Source organism: Urocitellus parryii, chromosome 1 (genome assembly GCF_045843805.1).
Source record: "Urocitellus parryii isolate mUroPar1 chromosome 1, mUroPar1.hap1, whole genome shotgun sequence".
NCBI classification, from domain to species: domain Eukaryota; kingdom Metazoa; phylum Chordata; class Mammalia; order Rodentia; family Sciuridae; genus Urocitellus; species Urocitellus parryii.
In genome coordinates this window covers 58757063-58779246 of record NC_135531.1, presented here as the reverse complement: position 1 = coordinate 58779246, position 22184 = coordinate 58757063, and the positions used below count along the sequence as shown (strand labels likewise).

General features: G+C 35.7%; 1 protein-coding gene across 1 annotated transcript in view; it reads left to right on the top strand.

Annotated features, from left to right (window-relative positions):
• The window catches only part of Arhgef28 (Rho guanine nucleotide exchange factor 28), a 248065-nt gene that overhangs the window by 144776 nt on the left and 81105 nt on the right, over nucleotides 1-22184 (top strand). The window contains exons 10-13 of the mRNA XM_077795966.1: nucleotides 5029-5309; nucleotides 11720-11927; nucleotides 14409-14520; nucleotides 18597-18639. Coding sequence (XP_077652092.1) covers nucleotides 5029-5309; nucleotides 11720-11927; nucleotides 14409-14520; nucleotides 18597-18639 — 644 coding nt within the window. The remainder of the gene's footprint in view (nucleotides 1-5028; nucleotides 5310-11719; nucleotides 11928-14408; nucleotides 14521-18596; nucleotides 18640-22184) is intronic.

Here is a 22184-nt window from a genome sequence, read left to right as displayed (position 1 = left end):
AGGACAAATTGGGAGTTCTGGGGATATTCTTTCAGGGTACAGTGTAACTAGATTTTGTGTGCTCTAGACATACTTTAAGATGCATGTATACATTTATGTAAGATTTATTGTTTTATTTATGATACTTACACCCAGCTTTTTTAAAGTATAGTTGACAAAAATTATATATATATTTCAGGTATATAATGTGATTTTTGTTTTTATTAGTACTGGTGATTGAACCCAGGGGTGGGCTTTATCACTGAGCTACATTCCCAGACCTTTTATTTATTTATTTATTTTTAATGTTGAGGCAGGGTCTCATTAAGTTGCTTAGGGCCTTGCTAAGTTGCTGAGTCTGTCCTCAAATTTGTAATCCTCCTGTCTCTGCCTCCTGAGTCACTGGGTTATAGGCATGTGCCACTGTGCTTGGTGTAATATGATGGTTTGTGTACACACATGCACATACACACACACACACTGTGAAATGATGACCAAAATCAAATTAATTTAACATATCCATCGTCTTACATAGTTTTTGTTGTGTTGTTTGCTCAGATCTGTACTTACTGTTTCTATGAATTTTTCATATGTAAATAAGGTCATGCAGTACTTATCTTTCTGTGTTTTGGCTTATTTCAATTAGCACAGTATCCTCCAAGTTCATCCGTGTTGTAACAAATTATAGGGTTTTTTTTCTTTTTTAAGGCCAAATAATATGCTTCTCTCTGAATCATGATACACACCTATTATGTTTTCTTTGTGCATTCATCCACTGATGGACACATGTTGATTCCCTGCCTTGGCTGTTGTCAATAATACTGCCATGGGTATGGGAGTACTGCTGTCTCTTATATGGAGTGAATTTATTTCCTTTGGCCTGGAAATGGAATTTTTGTTGTTACAGTTTTAGTTTGGGGGAACCTCTGTACTGGTTTATGTAATGACTGTAACAATTACTTTCCCAATGATGGTGTACCAGGTTTTCCTTTTTTCTGTATCTTCCCAATGCTTGTCTTTGACTTTTGATGATAGCCATCCTAACAGGTGACATTTCATTGTGGTTTTAATTTGCATTTTGCTGACAATTGGTAACGTTCACCACCTTTTCATAGACCTGGTTGCCATTTGTAAGCCTTCTTTGGAAACATGTCTAATTGTGGTCCTTTGCCTATTTTTTAATCAGGTTATGTTGTTATCAATTTGCATGAGTTCCTTATGGATTTTGGATGCTAACCTCTTTTCAGACATATGGTTTGTAAATATTCTCTCCGATTTCATAGGTCTTTTAATTTTGTTGATCATTTCCTTTGCTACACATTTTAGCCTAATGCAGTCCTGCTAATTTATTTTGCTTTTGTTACTTGTGTTTTTGGTGTCAACCCCCCCCCCAAAACAACATCATTGTCATGGCATTTTTCTTCTATGCTTTGTTTTAGAACTTTTATAGTTTCAAGTTTCACATTTAAGACTTTAATGCATCTTGAGTTGACTGTTGAGCATGGTGTTAGAAAGGCATCCAGTTTCACTTTTTTTACTGTGGATGTCTAGTTTTCCCAGTATCATTTATTTAAAAGAAACCACCCATTCTGTTATCTTGGTACCTTTGTCAAAGATTAGTTGACTGTATATATGTGCATTGATTTCTGGACTTTCTATTCTGTTCCATTAGTCTGTGTCTGTTATTATGCCAGATGCATTCTGTTTTTGTTATTGTAATGTCGTAAAATCATTTGGAAACAAGAAGTGCCACGCCTCCAGCTTTGTGCTTCTTGCTCAAGATTGCTTTAGGTGTTCTTGATCTTGAGTGGTTCCATGCAAATTTTAAGATCTATTTTTCTATTTCTACAAAAATGAAAAAACAAAACTAAATTCCTTCTAAAAACCAAACCAAACACTCTTTCTAAAATACAGGGATTTCAGTGAATCTGCATGTCACTTTGGCTAGTATGAACATTTTAACAATATTAATTCTTCCAATCCATGAACACAAGATATCTCTACATTTGTTTGTGTCTTCTTTAGATTCTTTCATCAGTGTTTTATAGTTTTTAGTGTTTAGCTCTTTTCCATATTCTGATTTTGATGCTTTTTGGCCATAATTTCTCAATAGTTGAAATGAAAGATTTCTTGAGTTCTTATTTCATTTTGTTCTGAGCTCCAGTGAGTACTATAATGTTTCCATTCACTTCAACTAGCTAAAATTATAAATGACTCAGTTCTATGTGGGGGAAACTGTTTTTATATGTTCTGAGACACATTAAAAATGCAAAATTTCCCAAACCAAAGATGAGGTTTAGGTATCATTTCTCTTTGGTTATATTTTGTGGGAAAAAAAGTATTGCTCTAATAATGTTGAACAAACCACAAAAGAACTAAAGTTAGCATTTATAGAGAATCCAAAGAGTCTAATTCAATAAACTGAAACAGAGTTGAAGACGGTTGAATTTGTGCAATTAAAACCTAGGAATAAAACTAAATTACAGGGACTGGAGTTTTAGCTCAATGATAGAGTGCTTACCTAGAGGGTGTGAGGTACTGGGTTCTATCCTCCCCACCCATAAAAGTAAATAAATAAAATAAAGATATTGTGTTGATTTACAACTTAAAAGTATTAAAAAAACCCTTAATCACAAAGGTCCTATATCAGTGTAGTACAGTTTTCACATAGTCTTTGTTACTATTCTTATGGCCAATTGAATAACAAGGACAATGTGAAGAGCTAAACTTTTGTGTATTTAAAATAATTTCTACAGTATCTGAAAATAATATTTTCAAATCTCCTTTGTCTCTCTCTCTCAACTTACATAGAAACCTAAATAGATTATTAGGTTAGCTTATATTCTATGCTGTTCCCCATTACTTTTCAGGGTTATCAACCTACCTGATGAGAACATTCATATGATTAAAAACTACTTTGAAAATTTCTCTGTCATATAAACTACTTTGAAAAAACACTTTGAAAAAATATTTTTAGTTGTAGATGGACACAATATCTTTATTTTATTTATTTATTTTCATGTAGTGCTGGGACTCAAATCCATTACCTCACATGTGCTAGGCAAGCGCTCTACTACTGAGCCACAATCCCAGCCCCCCGCCCCGGAACACTTTCTTTGGATATAATTTGGGATCTACATAACTTCAGTACAAAGAATCCTGTATACTTTTTACCTCAGTTCCCCCAATGTTAACATTTTCTACACTCTACTTTTTATTCTTTGAGTGTGTATTTGTGTGTGTGCATGCATGTGTGCTTGCAAATGGCTAAAATATTTATGTAAAATTTTTAACCATTTGAGAATACATTGAAAATATGGAGCGCCTTTGTCCCTCAATTATTCATGATGTATTTTTCTAAAAACATGGAAATTCTCTTACATAAGCACAATATAGTTGCCCAAATCAGAAAATTATCATTGATAAATACTGTTATCTCCAGACCTTATTTAATTTTATCCAATTGTCCCCATAATGTTCTTTGCAGTAAAAGAAAATTCCATGATATATGTTGTATTAGTAGTCACATCTCTTAATTCTCCTTTAATCTGGGAGAGTTCATGGATCTTTGTCTTTTATTACATTAATATTTTTTAAGAATATGGACCATATTTATTTTTATTTTCCTAGAAAGTTCTTCAGTTTCAGTTTGTCTGATATCTCTTCAAAATTAGATTGTGTTTGGGAGGATCATTTATTATGGGAATAATGTCGTGTTCTTCTCAGTGCATTATATCAGGAGGTTCCTAATGTCAGACTATCCCTTGTGATTTTATCTTTGATTTATCAAGTTTCTTTTCAGTAAGGTTACTATTTTTTTTTTCTTTTTAAAATTATTAAACATGTTGTCAGGGGATAGTTTGAGTTTCTGTAGACATCCCTTTACTCATTAGAATTTCATCTGCTAGTATGGGCATTCATTGTTAGATTTTTCCTTAATAAATTATGATGATGATGCTTGATGATTTAGGATCCTAAAATTTCCCCCTTTTGCTTCTTTTCTTCTTTGCCATCCTATCTCTGATCTCTTTCTCCTCCTCCTCCTCCTCCTCCTCCTCCTCCTCCTCCTCCTCCTCCTCCTCCTCCTCCTTCTCTTCTTCTTCTTCTTCTTCTTCTTCTTCTTCTTCTTCTTCTTCTTCTTTTTGGTGATGGGGGTTGAACTGAGGGCCTTGAAGATACTAAGTGTGTGTTCTACTTTGAGCTATACCCTGGCTCAACAGTCTTCCTTTTTACTGACTTACCCCCAAGTTATAATGCTTTTTAATGACTACCACTCAAATCACAGCACTTTTAAACGTCTAAGAGTAAGTACTTTGGGTCAACTAAGACTTTTTTTTTTTCCATGTGTGTAGGTCACACTTCTTTCTGGTGATGATTTTTAGATAGATAAGTTTTAGGCTCCCAATGGCTCCCTCTTCTCTTTCTGCCAAGTCTCATGGTGGGAATAAGGGGGTACTTGCTGGAATTGATGCTTATTTTATTATTCACAGGTAATTCAAGGTTTGGGTCATTTCTTGTCTTCTACATTTGCAACACACATATACTTTATGTTGTTTTATTTGTTCTTTTTGTTTGGTGTGTTTTGGGGGAGACTCAAGTTAGTGTGACCACCATTAATTACCTTGGTTACTCAGGTTCTGATGAACCGATGAATTCTGGTGGAATAAAGCAGTATACTCTTTAGATTTTTCTTTAGTATTTTAAACATTTCCTCCTCATTTTGAATCAGTGGTTCACAAAATATCAAAAGCATAATCAGTTTCGGGTTCATAAAGTGCTAAAAGTATAATCAGTTTCTGGATTTGTGATAAAAAGCAGTCTTTGAAACAGTCTTCTTCCATCTGAGAATTATGGAATGGCAGGCATGTGAGCAAAAACAGATCCTGAAGGAATTCTCTGTTTATATAAAGCCAAACAAAAATAAGGTAAAAACAAAGCAAAAAGACAAATAAGGTGGAATTTTTTTAAATTAGGAAAATTTTATTAATTTTCAGCTAAGCCATTCTTTCCTACTTTTTCTCAGCAAAAAATTTTGCCTTCAACTTCCAGGTTGGTGATTTGGATATCAATTATATTAATATAGAGGGAATCTCTGCCTGCACCAGCCCTGAATCCACTGGTCCCTCGCTGGAGCCTCAGAGCTGCAAGCAGATCCTTCCTGCTGACACCAGCCCCAGTATGTACCCACTCGGGGAGAACAGCCAAGTGATGGCAGATTCGGAAGCCCAGCAGTCTTTCATATCACCATCTAGTTCATGCACTTCCAACTTGAACCTTTCTTTTGGTCTTCATGGATTCGAAAAGGAACAAAGTCATCTGCAGAAAAGAAGGTACAGGGCTGGGGTTGTGGCTCAGTGGTAGAGCGCTCACTTACCACATGTAAGGCCCTGGGTTTGAATCTCAGCACCACATAAAAAGCAAATAAATAAAATTAAAGTATGTGTCTATCTACAACTAAAAAAAAAATTAAAAAAGAAAGCACAAGACTATCTTCTAGAGGAAGATTGTAGAAAATCAAGGAACCTTGTAGCTAGATTTGGAAACCCCTATTTTTGATTTTTAATTGTTTCCACCACTTTTATCTCTGCATCAAATTGTCGCCCCCTTTTAATATTCTATAGGTGTTTTTTTTAAAATAAGCACTTAATAAAACTGACTAAGATATACCAGAAAAACTGCAACAAGATACCACTTCCTGCTTATTAGACAGAAATTTTAAAAGTCTAATAATACCATGTTTTAGGAACATGCATACAATGGAAACTCATGCACAGTTGAGAGGAATAAAAACTGTATAACAACTTTGGAGGATAATTTGACATTTTCTTGTAAAGTTGTAAAGGGCATTTCCCTACCATGCACTAGCAGACATATTCATGAGTATGTACAGCAGCAGGAAATAACTCAAATGGGGAATAAATAAGTAATTATGTATGCCTTTAAATTATATATGTATGAAATACTACACAGTAATAAAAATGAATCAACTACCACTGCTCTGCATGCATCTCAGAAGCATAAAATTGAACAAAAAAAGTGAGCTGCAAAATGCTGCAGGCAGATTTCATTTTTATAGAGCCCAAAACCAAATTATTTATTATTTAGAAGATATGTATATATGTTCATAAGCTATAAAGAAAAATTACAGAATGAGGGGCAAAAAATCCCTGAATTCAAGATAGCTGTTATAACTAATGAGATAAGTGTTGAGACTGAGAATGGAACCATGAGAGTTTCCATGGTATGGTGAATGTTCCACTTTCAGTTTAGATAAGTTCTTAAGTGTTTTATTTTTAGGTCCTTAAGCTTACAGATAACTTCCATGTGAAGTACTTGCACCTGTAGAAATATCACTTAACAATAGTTTCATTGTTTAGAATGTGATTGCATATATTTGTGTGTGTGTACATGCTTGTGTGTGTACCTGTATCTCTCCATTCACACTATTGTCTGTTTTCCTTAGGGACTAGGCCAAGTTCCTCTTTCATTAGGTATCAGTCTTTTTTTTTTTTTTTCTTATGTCCTAACCCTATGATTATATGCTCGTTTTCACATGTAAAATCATGATTAAAAATAAAAGTAGAACACATATGCGAGTGTTTATATACATTTTTATCTATGAGTGGGATATCCACATAGGCAAATGAACATGGAGCAGGGATTTAATTGATCAGGAAGGAGAGGAAGAGAGAGTACCCAGCAATCAGTGGGTGCAGTTCTCTGTGCTATATTTTGCACAGATGAGGTTGCAAAACTTAAAGTGACAGGAGTTGGTACCAGAGGTTATGTATCATATGTAAATAATAAAATCTTCCTTTTGGTTTGTATTTTATGAGTTATAGTTTTAGAGATATTGGAGAGTGGTCATGACTTTAAATTTCATAGTTAGGTTATTTTGAGCTCTTCATGGTATCTACTTGGGATAAGAGGCTGCCAGTCCATGCAAGATCCTTTACAGTTCTATAGAAATACATTAAACTGTATGTGACTACAGCATTCTGCTAGAATTGTTAGGATTTGTTGAATGTGTGATTCCCAGATCTCCAGAAGTAAGTAAGTTCTTTAGAGGAAGCATTTTAGGAATATATGATAGAAAAGGTTCCAATGATATTCTCTTTTCTTTGTACAAATATTTGCAGAGTATTGAAATTATACTTTTGGATCATTGTCTGCTCTGGGAAGTACAAACATTTCACTAACACCGATAGAACTTTTCTTCTTTAGAGGAACAAGAGACGTTACTCAGAGTAAAAGTATTTGGAAGGCTTTGTAGAAATGGCAGAGCTGGTCAAGGCAGAAGGAGAAGCTGTCCTAGCAAAAAACCCTCTGGCCGCCCCCATAAGCTAATGTTCTCCTTTATACTCCTTCCACTCTGAAAACTGTTGGAATGAGTGTGGAGAACAGGTGACCCTGAAAAGCCTTATCTGGACCTTCAGTGTCTTTCATCATGAGGGTCTGCAATATGATTGACAGTGAACTCAAAGTGAAATATACTTCATTTGTTAATACATGAAAAATGAAAGAGAAATTTGGGGTATGCAATAAAAACCATAGTCCATACAGGGACAAGGCTGATTGGAGCCTAAGACCTAAATTTTCTGAGTTTTGAAATAATATTTTAGTAAAATGTGCACAATATATAACCATTATGTTATTTAACCTTAATAGTTTTTTGAGATGCCACATGGGGAAAGCAATAAAACATCATTTAAAATATTAGACATTAAAAAATAAGGTAAGGGAAATAAGCATTTGTTTCAATCTAAAAGTTTTTTTTTTTTTGTTTCACCATAATCCACAGTATAAAATGTGTGTTATGCCATCACCACCCCATACACACAAAATTTAAGCAAAGTTTTATGAAATAACATGTGGAATGTATTTCATAAAATCAGAATGTATTCTGATATTTTCTGTTTTATATTATTTTAAAAGAAAATTTTGGTCACAATCTAATGAATTGACTCCTATTCCATTAATGGAATTTAAATAACATAATTGTAAAATGAGAATCTATAGGTAATCCTGAAGCATACCAATAACTTATGTTAATAGCTTACCAAAGAAAAGCAGTAGTCTAATTTGAATTAATGTAAAAAGAAATGTTTTATGGTATATAAGATAAAGTAATGCTACAACATTATACTGTAGCATTAAAGTAATGCTGTTACATCTGTAGTGATGGAAAAACACAATCTGTAACTGGAGAGTCTTGTAGTACAATAGGGTATTAAGGCAGGCTGCCAATCATCTGAATAACTATTTTTCACTGGTATAGAGATCACAAATTGAAACACAGTTGCAGAGGCATAAGACATCAGCAAGCTTTGACTGGCCTGAAGATTTTCTTTGTATTAGGAAATCACATAGCATCTTGAATATCTGTAATTTACTCTAACCTCAAAGCACCAGAATTTACCAGGAAGATTTTCTTAACATTGAACTTCATTTTTTTATATAAATAATTGAATGGAATCCAAGATGCTAAGTATTGACTTAAGGCAAAGCACCTCCAATTTGTTCCCTTCTGCTCCATGCCAAGGCAAGGCTGTCTCTCAATATGTTCTTTTTTATTTTTTCCCATACTAGGGATTTAACCTAGGGGTACATAACCACTGAGCAATATCCCTACCCCTTTTTATTTTCTTATTTTGAGACAGGATCTTGCTAAGTTGCTTATGGCCTTGCCAAGTTGCTGAAGCTGGCCTCAAACTTGTAATCCTCCTGCCTCAGCCTCCCAAACTGCGGGGATTACAGGTATAGTCCACTGTGCCCAGCTCTCAATTAGTTCTTAAAGGAGAAAATCCTGCTTTGGAAATCCTTTGTGGTGCCAGTCATGGCTTATACTTATCTCCCAGTTTTCTGGTGCCTTCTATTGTCTATGAAATGGTTCAAGGATTAGAAACTAATCAGGGTTCACATTGGAAGCACGGAGGATATGAAATTGATTTTTTATTTGTGTGTCCCTTTAGTGATTTATGGTTTATAAGAAAAAATAATCCAAATGTATTCAATCAAAGTTTATCTTCTGATCATTTATAATTCAAAATCAAGACAGTTTCATTGTGTCATTATTAAAGTCTTAACTCCAGAACTGACACAACCAAAGAAAAATATATTTAAAAGGGCTTCCTGTGTTCACATGCCCAGAACTCTGTTGTCCTTGACATTAGAGTGGTTTAAAAATGTAAATGTTATGAATAAACTCAAAATGTGGAAGGTCAAATTTTTCCCTTTTAATTTTATGGTTAGGAAAGTTAAATGGGGAAAGAAACACTGTAGTCAAGAAGAATCAGGACCTGGTTCTGAGATGGAATCATTTATAAAAAAAAAAAAAATCTCTACAGATGATAATTTATCCTGTGCAGTGTCTGGGACCTTGCATATGACTCGTTTCTGACCTGGGTCTTGGCCCAGCTTTGAGGTGAGAGCTGCACAGGCCTCTGCCCTCCTGAGCTTCCAGCTGAGGCCCATGGAGAGAATGTCACACTGCACATTCCCACATGTGGTCCCCACAGCCTCTGTCTCCACACACAGCCCAGTGGCTTTGTGTCATTTGCATCTTCAGTATTTGAAGGGCTGCTATGTGAGTCTTGATATAATTACCTTTATGACTACATTTATAAATGGTGTGATTAAGGCCTGTGCCAGTGTGTTGGAGGGTTGACCATATTTCCATCTAGTGGTTGCATTTTCTACTCTAATTCTAGGTCTTAGATGGACTTTGATTTTTCCTGTTGGGCAGAGTAAGAGGCAGAGATCTAGTCTCATCCTTCTACATACGGATATCTAGTTTTCCTAACACCATTTGTTTAAAAGGCTGTCTTTTCTCCAATGTATGTTTTCGGCACTTTTGTTGAGTATCAGGCACCAACTTCCTTAATAAGACTCCTAAAGCACAAGAAATAAACCGAAAAATCTATAAGTGGGCTAGCATCAAATTTGAAAAGCTTCTGTAAAGCAAAGGAAATGATGAAAAGCATGAAGAGAGAACCTACAGAAAGAGAAGATTTTTGCTAGCTGCTTCTCCATTAGGAGACTAATATCCAAAATATATGAAGAGCTCAAAAAAACCTCAATACCAAAAAAAGAAAAGTTACCACCAACAACAAAAAACAATAAACTAATTAATAAATGGGTAAAAGTACTAAACAGACACTTCTCAAAATAAATACAAATGACAAACAAATATATAAAAAATGTTTTCGATCCCTGGCAATCAAGGAAATACAAATCAAAACTACACTGAGAGTTCACCTCGCCCAAGTCAGAATGGCAGTTATCAAGAATAAAATTAATAAACACTGGTGAGGATTTAGGGGGAAAGGTACACTCGTGCATTGTTGGTAGGACTGCAACTTAGTACAATCACTATGGAAAAGCATTATGGAGATATCTCAAAGATCTAAGAAAGGAACCTCCATATGATCCAGCTATCCATTCCTCAGTATTTATCCAAAAGAACCAAACTAGCGTACTATAATGATATAGCCACATCAATTTGTTTGGAATAGTGCAGTTCACAATAGCCAAGTCATGGAACCAGTCCAGGTGCCTGTCAACAGATGAATAGATAAAGAAAATGTGATATATATATATTTATGTGTGTGTGCGTGTGTGTATTTGTGTGTGTGTATATACACACACACACACAAATACACAATGGAGTTTAATGCAACCATAAGGAATGAAATTGTGGGGCCTGGGGCTGGGGCTCAGTGGTACAGCGCTTGTCTACCACGTGTGAGGCAGTGGGTTCGATCCTTAGCACCACAGAAAATAAATAAATAAATAAAGGTATTGTGTCCATCTACAACTAAAAAATTACTTTAAAAAGAATGAAATTGTGGCCTTTGCTGGTAAATGAATGGAACTGGAGCACATCATGCTAAGTGAAATAAATCAGACTCAGGAAGTCAGGGGTTGAATGTTTTCTCTCATATGTGGAAGTTTGATCAAAATAAGGGGAAAAAACGTGGAGTGGGGGAACTCCATAAAATAGAAAGGAGAGGGCTGGGTTTGTGGCTCAGTGGCAGAGCACTTGCCTAACATGTGTGAGGCACAGATCCTCAGCATCACATAAAAATAAATTAATAAAATAAAGCTATTGTGTCTATCTACAACTATAAAAATATTATTAAAAAATAGAAGGGAGATCGTGGAGCAGAGGAAGGGGATTGAAGAGAAGGAATGAGAAGTGGGAAAAGAGACTGTGGAATGAAGTTGAACAAAATATGTTATGCATATATATGAGTATACCACAGTGAATTTCACGTTTATGTGTCTCTATAAATCTTTAATTAAAAAAGACACTAAAAGTAAGTAGAAAAAAGATCAATATAGAGGAAGAGGAACAGGGGGAGAGAAGGGGAGGAAAAGGGGAAGTACTGGGGACAGAAGTAGAGCAAATTGTATTCCATGGTTGTACGAGTATGTCAAAATTATCTATGACTATAATTCACTAAAAAAATTTAAAAACATAAAAAAGAGTGTAGTGAGTGCTAATTCAAACCAGCTTTTGTTTCTTAAGGTAATTGAAATGTCTTTGGTAGGTAGAAATGTTCATTTGGGAAAACCTAGAAAATGATTTAAAAAGAGGTGATTACATGTTAGTGTAAAGTTAAATGAACAACCCTTGCACCCTACACCAATGAGAGAATCTGAACTCTGAGAAACAGAAAGCACTGTCTGTCTGCCTGCCTGCTTACTGGATCATTTACTTACTGAATCTGTGCTTTAGTTCTAGCCTCGATGCCCTGGTGGCCGACAGTGAAGGAGACAGGCATTCCGAGCAGCCACACCTGTGCTATACTCCAGTGTCTCAGAGTTCCTCAAGAACTGGGATTCCTAGTGGCGATGAACTGGACTCTTTTGAGACCAACACTGAACCAGATTTCAATATCTCCAGGACTGAATCACTTTCTTTATCAAGTAATCTGCACTTGAAGGTATTCTTATTGGTGTTAATTTGGCTGATTTTAAGTGTGCTGAGTAGGTTGTCTAAATCAATCCATCTATCTGAAAGACAAATTCTGTCTTACAAATATGAACTCCTTTTTGTGTTAGAGGAGAGACTCCTTTGATGTCTGTTTGAGTCTCTTTAATCTTTGTAACTTGTTTAATTTTTATAGTTCTTATGATGGTTGATTTATGTTTTCATTAATTTGCAAGGAGTACATGCCACTTTTTACAGACTTGGAAAATTTTAATATTTTATATAATGATCTCTACCATCATCCCTTAAGCAGAAGGAAAAAAATGGGTAGTATTAAATGACTTCAAGTGATCAAACTTATTTTGCTCACATAAATTTTAACCTGGCCCAGTGATGAGACAAATGATGTTAGGCAGAGATGATATTGGTTCAGCATTCCTGGCTTCATGAACTAATCAGCAATATCATAAACATTTTCAGCTTTTCCATTGGAGCCAGATTTTCTCCTGTTAAAATTTCACAAAAGAATTTCATTTTCTTGTAATTGTTTTTAAAAATACTAAACACCATCTTTTCTGGTCTTGCAAAGAAAGCTCTTTTGTGTTTGAACATATTTTCTTCCTATTTGATTTCTGTTGTCATCCACTCATTTCTTTTTAAATCAAGATTACTACTGTAAAACAGTGTGTGCCATGCCCAAATTTCTCTTAATAAGAACATATTGTTGTTAGGATAATATTTTTGTTCCAAGTCCTACAATATACAAAGTGTTTAGTGTATGTGCAAAATATATACTTTTCTTATAAGTCACCTAGAACATAATTAATGCTTTTATTTGTGTTTTTTGAGTAGATGAGGTACTTGAAGTGTTAGAGTTTTGTCCAGGTAGACTCAATTGGTGATAGAATCATTATTTTAATTCATCTTCTGACTAAAAATCCTTCACCCTTTTCTCTTAGCTCTGAGGTCTGTAGAACTATTGTTATCTTTTGAATCTGAACATCATGTGACATTTCTGGTTAAGAAATGGGTATGATTGTTAATGTAGGTACTAATTAGTTTTGCATTTTGAATCGAATTGTGAAAAACTCAATATAACTTGGAGTGAAAAATAATTCAGTCTTTTAACAGCTTCGTGTTGTTCATTTTTAGAAGAGTTTGCCCTAGAAACTTTATCATGCCTTGCCTGTGTAATTACCCCAAGTATAATGTTTTGCCAAAGGTTTTTGGACAATTTTCAAATTCCATTGTCTTGAAAAATGATTACCATATATGACTTAAATGAAGAAAATGGCTCTTGGCTAGATGCTTGGTGGCCAGGTCACTGTTAGGTTATAGGACAGCCAGAATCCTATCACCCTTCCCACTTCTAGCCCTATGGGTGCTTCCTGCTAGGACAGTCAGGGAGCCACAGTCCAGAACCTGGGAAGCAAGATCAGCTTCTGTTTTCAACTTTTCTCTGGACTGTTTAACTAACAAATGAACCCAGGATGAGTGTGTTTTCACTCAGGAACTGAAGAGGCTAGTGCTTGTGAAAGACAGTTTCTAATGGTTTAATTTTAGAAAAGACTTTTGCTTTACTTTCTTTTAGCTCTAACTTTAAGTGCCATCTCAAAAACACATGGACAGGATAAATCCTAAGGCCTCTGTGGAATAGGAGTTGGATACCATAAATGACTTTAGTGGAGTTCTATTGCATACTGATCTAAATTTTCTAGAACATGTAAGAAAACCATGTTTTAATTACCTTGTCATCTTGCATTTTTCATGTGTTGCCAACATAATAATAGAAATAATATATAATTGGGGAAATAGGAACAAAAAAGACAGGTCATTAAAAGGAATAATATTGAAGAAATGTAAATCAATGATATTCAAACATCACTCCAGGTGCAGCATGGCAGATCTATTGAAAAATGAGCATGGACTAGTAGCATTTGTATATTGACCTGATGTATTTGACCCTAGAGGCATCAGCTAACATTGTAAATTTAAATAGCTCTTTGGAAGCTTAAAAAAAACTCTTAAAATTGTAGGTGGCTATTCTTCTGCCTTCTAATAAGCCTGAAGTATAGAAATCTCAGTATAGAATTTTGTTTGAATGCTACAGTGTAAAATGAAAAAACTGACAATTCAGTTAACAACAAGTCAAACACCTTGATCATGCAGAGAAAATGTCATTTGACTTAATTTTTCATTTTTTAAAAAATTAGTTGTAATGGCATTATTGCATATGAAAGTATGTATAGGAAACCTTCCCCAAAGCTTGAGTTTAATAAAACATTAGAAAGACAACATTTTAAAAGTTGTGAGAGGCAAACAGAAACAAATAATCCATAAAAAAATCTAAGAAATGTTCAGGTTGAATTATTTTTTCAAAGACATTGACTTTATAACATTCATGATGAACATGTACTTTCAAGTCTTCTGTAGAATTTTTTTGAAAGCTTCATTACCTTCTTCTTCATTACCATTCCTAATACTTCTCTTTCAGGAATCATTGCTTTCTGGAATCCGCTCACGTTCTTATTCCTGCTCATCACCCAAAATTTCCTTAGGAAAAACTCGGCTGGTGCGTGATTTTACAGTGTGCAATTCAAGTGAAGGTAAACATTATTTACCATTTGGCTTTGGAAGCATTCTGTTCCAGACAGATTTTCAATTATAATAAGACACAAGAAAAGCAAGTTTCAATCCCATTCCTGCAATTGACTTTTCTTTCCTTCTTTCTTTTCTTTTCACAGTGCTGGGTTTGAACCCAGGGGTATTCTACCACTGAGCAATATTACTAGCCCCCACCTTTTTTTTTTCTTTTGAGACAGGGCTTTGCTAAGTTGATCAGGCTGTCCTTGAACTTGTGATCCTCCAGCCTCAGCCTCCTCAGTTGCTGGATTACAGGCATGCACAATTGATTTTTCTAAGCTTAGGAAAATCCTTTTCTCATTGGATGTCAGTCAAGTAATAGATTTAATGGTGATGAAATTGCACATAGGTACATACCTCTCTTTTGCTTTGTTCTTTGTATGAAATGTTTTCCTTGAGGACAGTGCAATAAATTACAGTCAATTCCAAGTTTATTTCTGTGGGGACTTTAGAGAATTTTATTTAAGCAAATGATAAAAGCCCCTTTTGTCTTGTGTATAAAGTGTTGAAATAATCCAATTCCTCAGAGCCTACACATTGCAAAATGGAGTTTCTTTCCTTCTTTATTTAGCAAGGGACTTTGGAGAGTTGAAATAAGAACAAAGTCACAACACTTGCAAATATTTTCATCATTTTAGGGGGGATGGTGATATAATCAATCAGAAATATAACTTTTGTACAATAAACTTTTACTTGAAATAGTTAAAGGATATAAATTATAGTCATACAGTTTGATGAATTTTTTTAAAAATTGCAGTTGGACCCATACCTATATTTTATTTATTTATTTATTTATTTATTTATTTAATTTTTTTTTTATATTTATTTTTTTAATGTGGTGCTGAGGATCAAACCTAGTGCCTCACAGGTGCTAGGCAAGTGATCTACCACTGAACCACAACCCCAGCCCCAGCTTGATGAATTTTCAAGTGAATCTGACCTATAACTAGAAAAATTACGGTCAATTTAGAGCTTCCTCATGGCCTCTCAGCCCCTGCGCCCATTTTAAACTTTCTTCTGAAATGGAATTATTTCATGCCTTATGTAAGTAATGCAACATGTAATTATCACATTTAAAGTCATATTTGGAAGTAAGTATTCATGCCAAGGCAAAATACATAACATTTTAATGAAAACTTTAAAAATATAAATATATATATATATATATATATATATAAAATAATAACTTTCTAGTTTGTTATCTTTAAGAGTTATGATAGACTCAGAAAATCCTCTCAGTGTCTCAATATACAATATTTAAAATTGGATTTATTTAATTTCTTCCTCTTTTCCTTTTTTCCTTACTTCATTACATTTTTAGTATTATTTGGCTTTTCATTGCTATGTGGAGCAATACTGAGAATGGAATCTTTGTGCTTGAAACTGCCATCTAAGGTCATAACATATATGGCAGCTGTTCAAAGAATACTTGTTGGTTGAATATGATGGACAATAAATATAAAATACAAAACAATTGCAACTTTGAGTTTTCCCCCTCTTTTCCCAGGATGAATTATTAGAAGAGAAGAAAGTAAGCCTGATAATAAGTGTCAGTTTGGGGATTTACAATGGACACGTTCTAAAGGAAAAGTTATCAGAGAATGTAAACTAGCTTGAGAGGACAGGAAAGAGAAGGTGAATTGAATTGGCTCTCAATTGTTTTTTCCTTTGATTTCATGGGTCCTTACAGAATCTCCAGGTCTCCCCATCCTTAATTTAGGTTCTTTTTAAAGGCAACTTTCAATTTTTCACTGACAGTCCTAGCTGATTAATTAGCTTTATACTTTTACAACTTGAAAAACATGTTAAGTATTCCATGCAGTGTGTCACATGATGACTTTGCCTTTGCATCTGTGGTGTCTCTGATTTGTAAAGTCAGAAAACTCTGGAGTTTTAGATTCCCAATCAGATGACCAAAAGGAAAAAAGGGGAAAGTGCCTCAATTTATACAATCTGTAATGAGCAAAGAAAGGTACATACAAGCCTTAAATCTTTGCATTTAGAATTAGAAAGAATAAGAAGCTGACATCAATTCCTTTTTTTTTTCTGAAAAAAAAAAAAAAAACCCTTTCCTTTAGGCAAGATATTTAAAAGCAGGGCTATTCAAATGAAGTTTGATACTATCCAGAGGGTAAGAATTACAACCAGGTGATTTAAGTAGAAGCTACACACTACACATACAAAAATCCCAATGGATAGACCATCTGGTTGCAACCATTTGCATGGATACCAGATTGGCCAGTCAAAATCATTGTACTGTGAAGAGTAATTTACCTTCCAGTAAAGAAGGAGTAATTTTGTGTAATCCAAGCACAGGTATGAAGACTTGTCTAATTCAAAAGTATATTCTAATGTTTCATTGTTTAGTTTGCTTTATCAAAAGCAAATAGACATTTTTGTTCCTGTAAATCTTCTCTTGATGGGTTTTGAAGAGTCCTAAGAATTTTCTCTATTTGAACAGAATCTGTCTGTTGGGGAGGCTCCCATAGATGAGGTGTCATGCTGATATACAAAGATAGGATTTTTTTTTCAGTCCTTTTTTTCAGGGGGAGTTGGTCCTGGGGATTGAACTCTGGGGCCCTCAACCACTGAGCCACATCACCAGCCCTATTTTGAATTTTATTTAGAGACAGGGTCTCACTAGTTACTTAGAACTTTGTTTTTGCTGAGGCTGGCTTTGAACTCTCGATCCTTCTTCCTCAGCCTCTGGAGCCAATGGGATTCCAGGCATGTGCCATCATGCTCAGCATTTTCAATTCTTTTTAATTCTTATGTGTTCCTTCTTTCTTGTCACTTTCAATGAGGCAATTTTTTTTTCTTTTTAGCTAAGGATACAATGGTGGCAACTGTACTATTTATTGTTTAGATACTTAAAACGTTTAAGTCTAGTTTTGTAATTCCTTTTGGTACATTGTAAATTTACATAGAAGGAAACATTGTCATATTGAAGTAATAACTCAGTCTCACCAGGCTGGATGAAAGCATTCTACTTCTAAGCATTTGAGAGGTGAAGTCAGCATACTTTTGAAAGTTACTGTGAACTGATGAGGGCACTCCTGTTACATTGTGCCCAGGTGACTGAGTCTACTATATTATTTTATTGCTTGATTATCTTAGATACCTTATTTTCTTGGAATTTTACCAGATTTCTATGGCTTAACTTGAGGAACACTTTATGATAGCTATAAAATAAAGCCTTAACTTCCTCAAAGTAGGATTTCTCTTACAACAAGGCAGTACTAGATGCAACATTGATATTTACAGGTTTCAGGGAATCTTTATTTATTCTCCATATGTAGCTGGCTCATTTCCCTTTATGACCTAGTTTTGCCTCTTCACTGTTCTGGATTGTAACAGTGAAGGATTGTCCTGCTCAGTAGATGGTGTGCTTCACAGTGGCCACTCCCTCCTTCAGTTCTTCTCACAATCTTAAGTCAGTGTATCTGCTCCATCCCTGGAGTAACCACCAACTCTGGAAACGAGATGGAGATGGCGTGAAGCTTTCGTGAGCCCTTCCTTCTGTCCCACCAGCCCAGCAGGAAAGGTAGTTCTCCTCTCCCATGAGCTACAAAGCACATCTCTGAATTGGCTGCAGCTAGGATTTTATAAAGACAGCAGCTATATTAAGATGGATTCTTCCTTATGACTTTTCCTTTGAGCTTTGCTAAAAAAAAAATCAGCTAAGAGAAATTTATTGATTCTTTATGTTGGGGAATTAGTGTTATGAATAAGGGTTGATGCTCTGGTGAGAAGTAAACATAGAACATAGGACTAATTTCCCACACTTCTCCTTCTCCTTGCTGATGCTCAGCCCATGAGTTCATAACTTTGTCCTCCTCCCCTCCCTTTCCAGTCTAGGGAAAGTGATCAAGACCTCTAGAGCAGTGCCCTACTTAGATGAGATTACTTGTTTTCTCTCCCATTTTCCAACTGGTAGTGGGTATGATGATGAAATATGATGAATGTGTGCATTTCAGACTAACCCAAGACTGCACGTTTGTCTGCATTAGTTTTCATTTTATTTTTCTGTGTCTTACAGAGCAAAGAGCGTACAGCTTACCAGAGCCACCAGGAGAAAAAAGGTACTTTAACTGTTCCAATTTTCTGGAGTGACCACTTGATCCACCTTTGGAAATGTTTGCACATCTTGGTTATCTGTTCAATGGTTTATGAGAGGTTTCTGTGTAAAAAAAAAAGATCCTTCACTCCCAGGATGGGGTTATGGCTCAGTGGTACAGCACTTGCCTAGAATGTGTGAGGCATTGGATTCTATCCTCAATACCACATAAAAACAAATAAACAAAGGTATTGTGTCCATTTACAACTAATTTTTTTTTAAAGATCCTTTGTTCCCTTTGTGGTTTGTATCAGTGCAAATTGGACAACTGTCTCTTTTAGTCTCAGGTGTGCAGGCCTTGGAATGGGGAAAAGATGTTTTGTTTTGGGGTATTTTCAAAACTGAATACCTCCACATATGGCACCCAAGGGAGCAGTGTGAGGACCACCTGCTTCAAGAAGGCAGCAGGTCTGCCCTGGATCTGCTGTGCCAAAGAGAAAACTTAAATCTATTAACAAATCTCGGGATGGTGAGTATAGGCCACCTCACTTATTCCAGGGTGCCTAAACTTCCTCATTCTCTCTTACTATGGATTTTTCTTATCAATGTTAGATTTGAAAGGAAGAATAAATGATGCAGAAAGGATTTCAAGCATTATCAGTTTTCTGGATGACATGCAGATTTGCAGAGAAGCCTAAACTTCTCTTTTCCCTAGAAGGTAAAAACCATTGCTGGAGGAAAGATTGCAAAACAGACTAGGAAACAAGTGTGATAGCTGAGATCTGTTGGTCTTGAATAACTAACTGATCATGAGTCACACCATGTAACAGATCTGGGGTCATATGCAAAGCTAGCACTAGAAATGGCATAAATGTTTGGCTTTAAGAAATCATCTAAAAAAACAGTAAAATTGACTGAGTTTTGGTCATTTTAACACGAAAGCTCTGAAACTGTTTAATATGTAGTTCAGGACAGACTATTTTGTTTTAAATGTTAGAATAAAAGTATCAATAAGAAAATGGCTCTTTTGGTTCATTTCTATTCTTTTTGGGCCAGAATAGATACTTCCAAATGGTACAAACAGAGGAAGTCTGGGAATGTCCTTGAAGGATAGGATGACAATGAGACAGCCTTGTAATGATGGTAGTGGTGATAATGAGGAGGACAGAAGTACTAACCACTGACAATTACTGAGTGGTTTTTTTTTTTTTTTTTTGAGCCTTGAACTGTTTTAAACAGCTTATATTTATTACCTCATTTAGGCAAATTTATTTCCTAATTATGGCATTTGATCATCCTCTTCACCATCATTTTGATTAGAGGTCTTCTTCCTTTAATCTTTTCAAAAATTGGAGAAATAATGGGCTGATTGTAAAGATGTTTTAAAAATAAAAACATTTATTTTCCATTTGGAGAAGGATTTAAGACTGGAGGAGCCAGCGCTCTACTGGGTTAAATAGTAGCCTCTCTATCTTTCACATGGATGGGTGTTGAGAGCCACAGCCAAAGGGGCCCCAGCAAACTTCCAGCTGCCAGCAAACTTCCAGCTGCCGGCTGATGATTGGCTCACAGTGGCCCCAGCAACATCTAGCTGATTGGCTCCTCTGCGGTGATGTTCATTGGGCTGTTTCCCTGCCCTTCAAGCTGCCAGCTGATGATTGGCTCACAGTGGCCCCAGCAACATCTAGCTGATTGGCTCCTCTGCAGTCATGTTCATTGGGCTGTTTCCCTGCCCTTCAGACTACGGAACTGCTCACTGGGGGACTTCTTTGGCTCCGCCCACGCGACCTAGCCAATCGGCCTCAAGAGCAGGAGGATTGTGGGAGGTGGTGGTTGGTGTGTGGGAGAGGCTTGTGGAAGCCGGTGGTGGCAGTTGGGCTCTGAGGGTTTTTCCTGAGGAGCTGTTTTGTTTGGCGTTTGTAGTTTTAAAAATAAAGTTTGTTTCTTTTGACAAGTGGCTCCTGAATTGTGCCCAGTCAGACTGCGGCAGATGGGTTCTGTGTGTGGAGGCCCTTTCTAATTCCTCATTCCTCTCACTCCTGTTTTCCTCTGTTCTTTCATCTTTTTTGGTCTATATCCTGAAAGCCCCTGACTTTCTCTAACATACCCCTTGTCATATCTAGTGCAGTATAGCCTTCTTCTTGCTTAATCTCTTCCTGATGTCTTGTTAGATATCCCAACCATACCTGATGCTTCACTGTAGTCATGTTGCAGTTAGCTACCTGAAGGACTGCCTTCTTAGGAGTCCTCTTACTGAGTTTCTGGAAAAGGATACATTCAGGTACAAAGGGGCTCATGCCAGAATTTTCAGGCTTGTTTAGCAGACACTTCATCTATCCCAGTTCTTGAAGATCACAGAGCATAACTCAGTTGTCTTTTTGCCACTTCTATATCAAATCTAGAACATCTATAGCTGGTTTTTTTGGTTGTTTATTTGTTTGTTTGTCATACTGGGGATTAAACCCAAGGCCTTATGCATGTGAGGCAAGTACGCAAGCACTCTACCAATTGAGCTATGTCCCTAGCCTGTTTTTTCTTTTTCTTTTTTTTTTAACTCCAACTATCTATGTGTTAAAGGAAGCATCACTGTGTCAATTTTCAATTTGCATAGTGGGAACTTCTTTTAACACTTTAGATGCCCTGTTCTTTAAAAAAAAAAACACAGGCAGTTATAGATATAATTAATTAAGGATTAAGATATTGAGGATTTATGTTCTTAATATATATTAAATATCTGTTTACATATTGAGAGGGCAGTACTAGGACAGCCTCTGAAGAATGGGCACTAGTGTTTTGGCATTTGTGTGTTTACTCTGTCATTGCTCAGGTCTTATCAGCTTTTGAGCCTTAAAGGTTAAATGGCACGGTTTATGTCATTTTGTAGATATGCATAGGACACTTGCTAAACTGTGGTACACTTAGAGATTTTTAATCAAAACTAAAAAAAAAATTGGTGCAGCTTTCTGTAACTTGGAGAATAGGAATAAAGTTGGGTAGCTAAGGGTTTATTTCATTTTATTTGAGAAAGTTTAGTTCTTTTCCTGGTGGGGAGTAGGGGAAGAGACTTCTTGACCTTAAAATCCACACTGACCTGACTTGACCATTCTTTAATTCATTATGTCCCAAGTTTTCATTTCTATATAGAACAATGAGATGTAATAGAATTTAGGCCTTTTCACCATTCTGCTCTTCTTTTAGACATTGTATGGCACTTAGTGGGATCAAAAAAAGGTGTTCCAGAGGAGATTTAGGGTAATCTCTGGAATGTGTTTTTCATCCCTAATTCTAACAGTGAGCCTGTAGACTATTATGACAAAGAGTTTTGCAAATCAGGATGCCTAAGGTAACAGAGTTTATGGGGGAATTTTAGATTATATTAACCAGTCAGATAACTAAGGCAAAAATGACTAGAAGTGGCTGAGGAAGTAGAGAGGAAGTAAAAAGACCTGAGATCTTTTGTTACTTTCTATCATCACTCAGTTCTGTTCACTTCCTTTCCCTTCTAGCTTTTTCAGATAGCTTCTGTCAGGGGCACACAAAGTTTCACTTACTGTGCAGGATTTGAGTAGC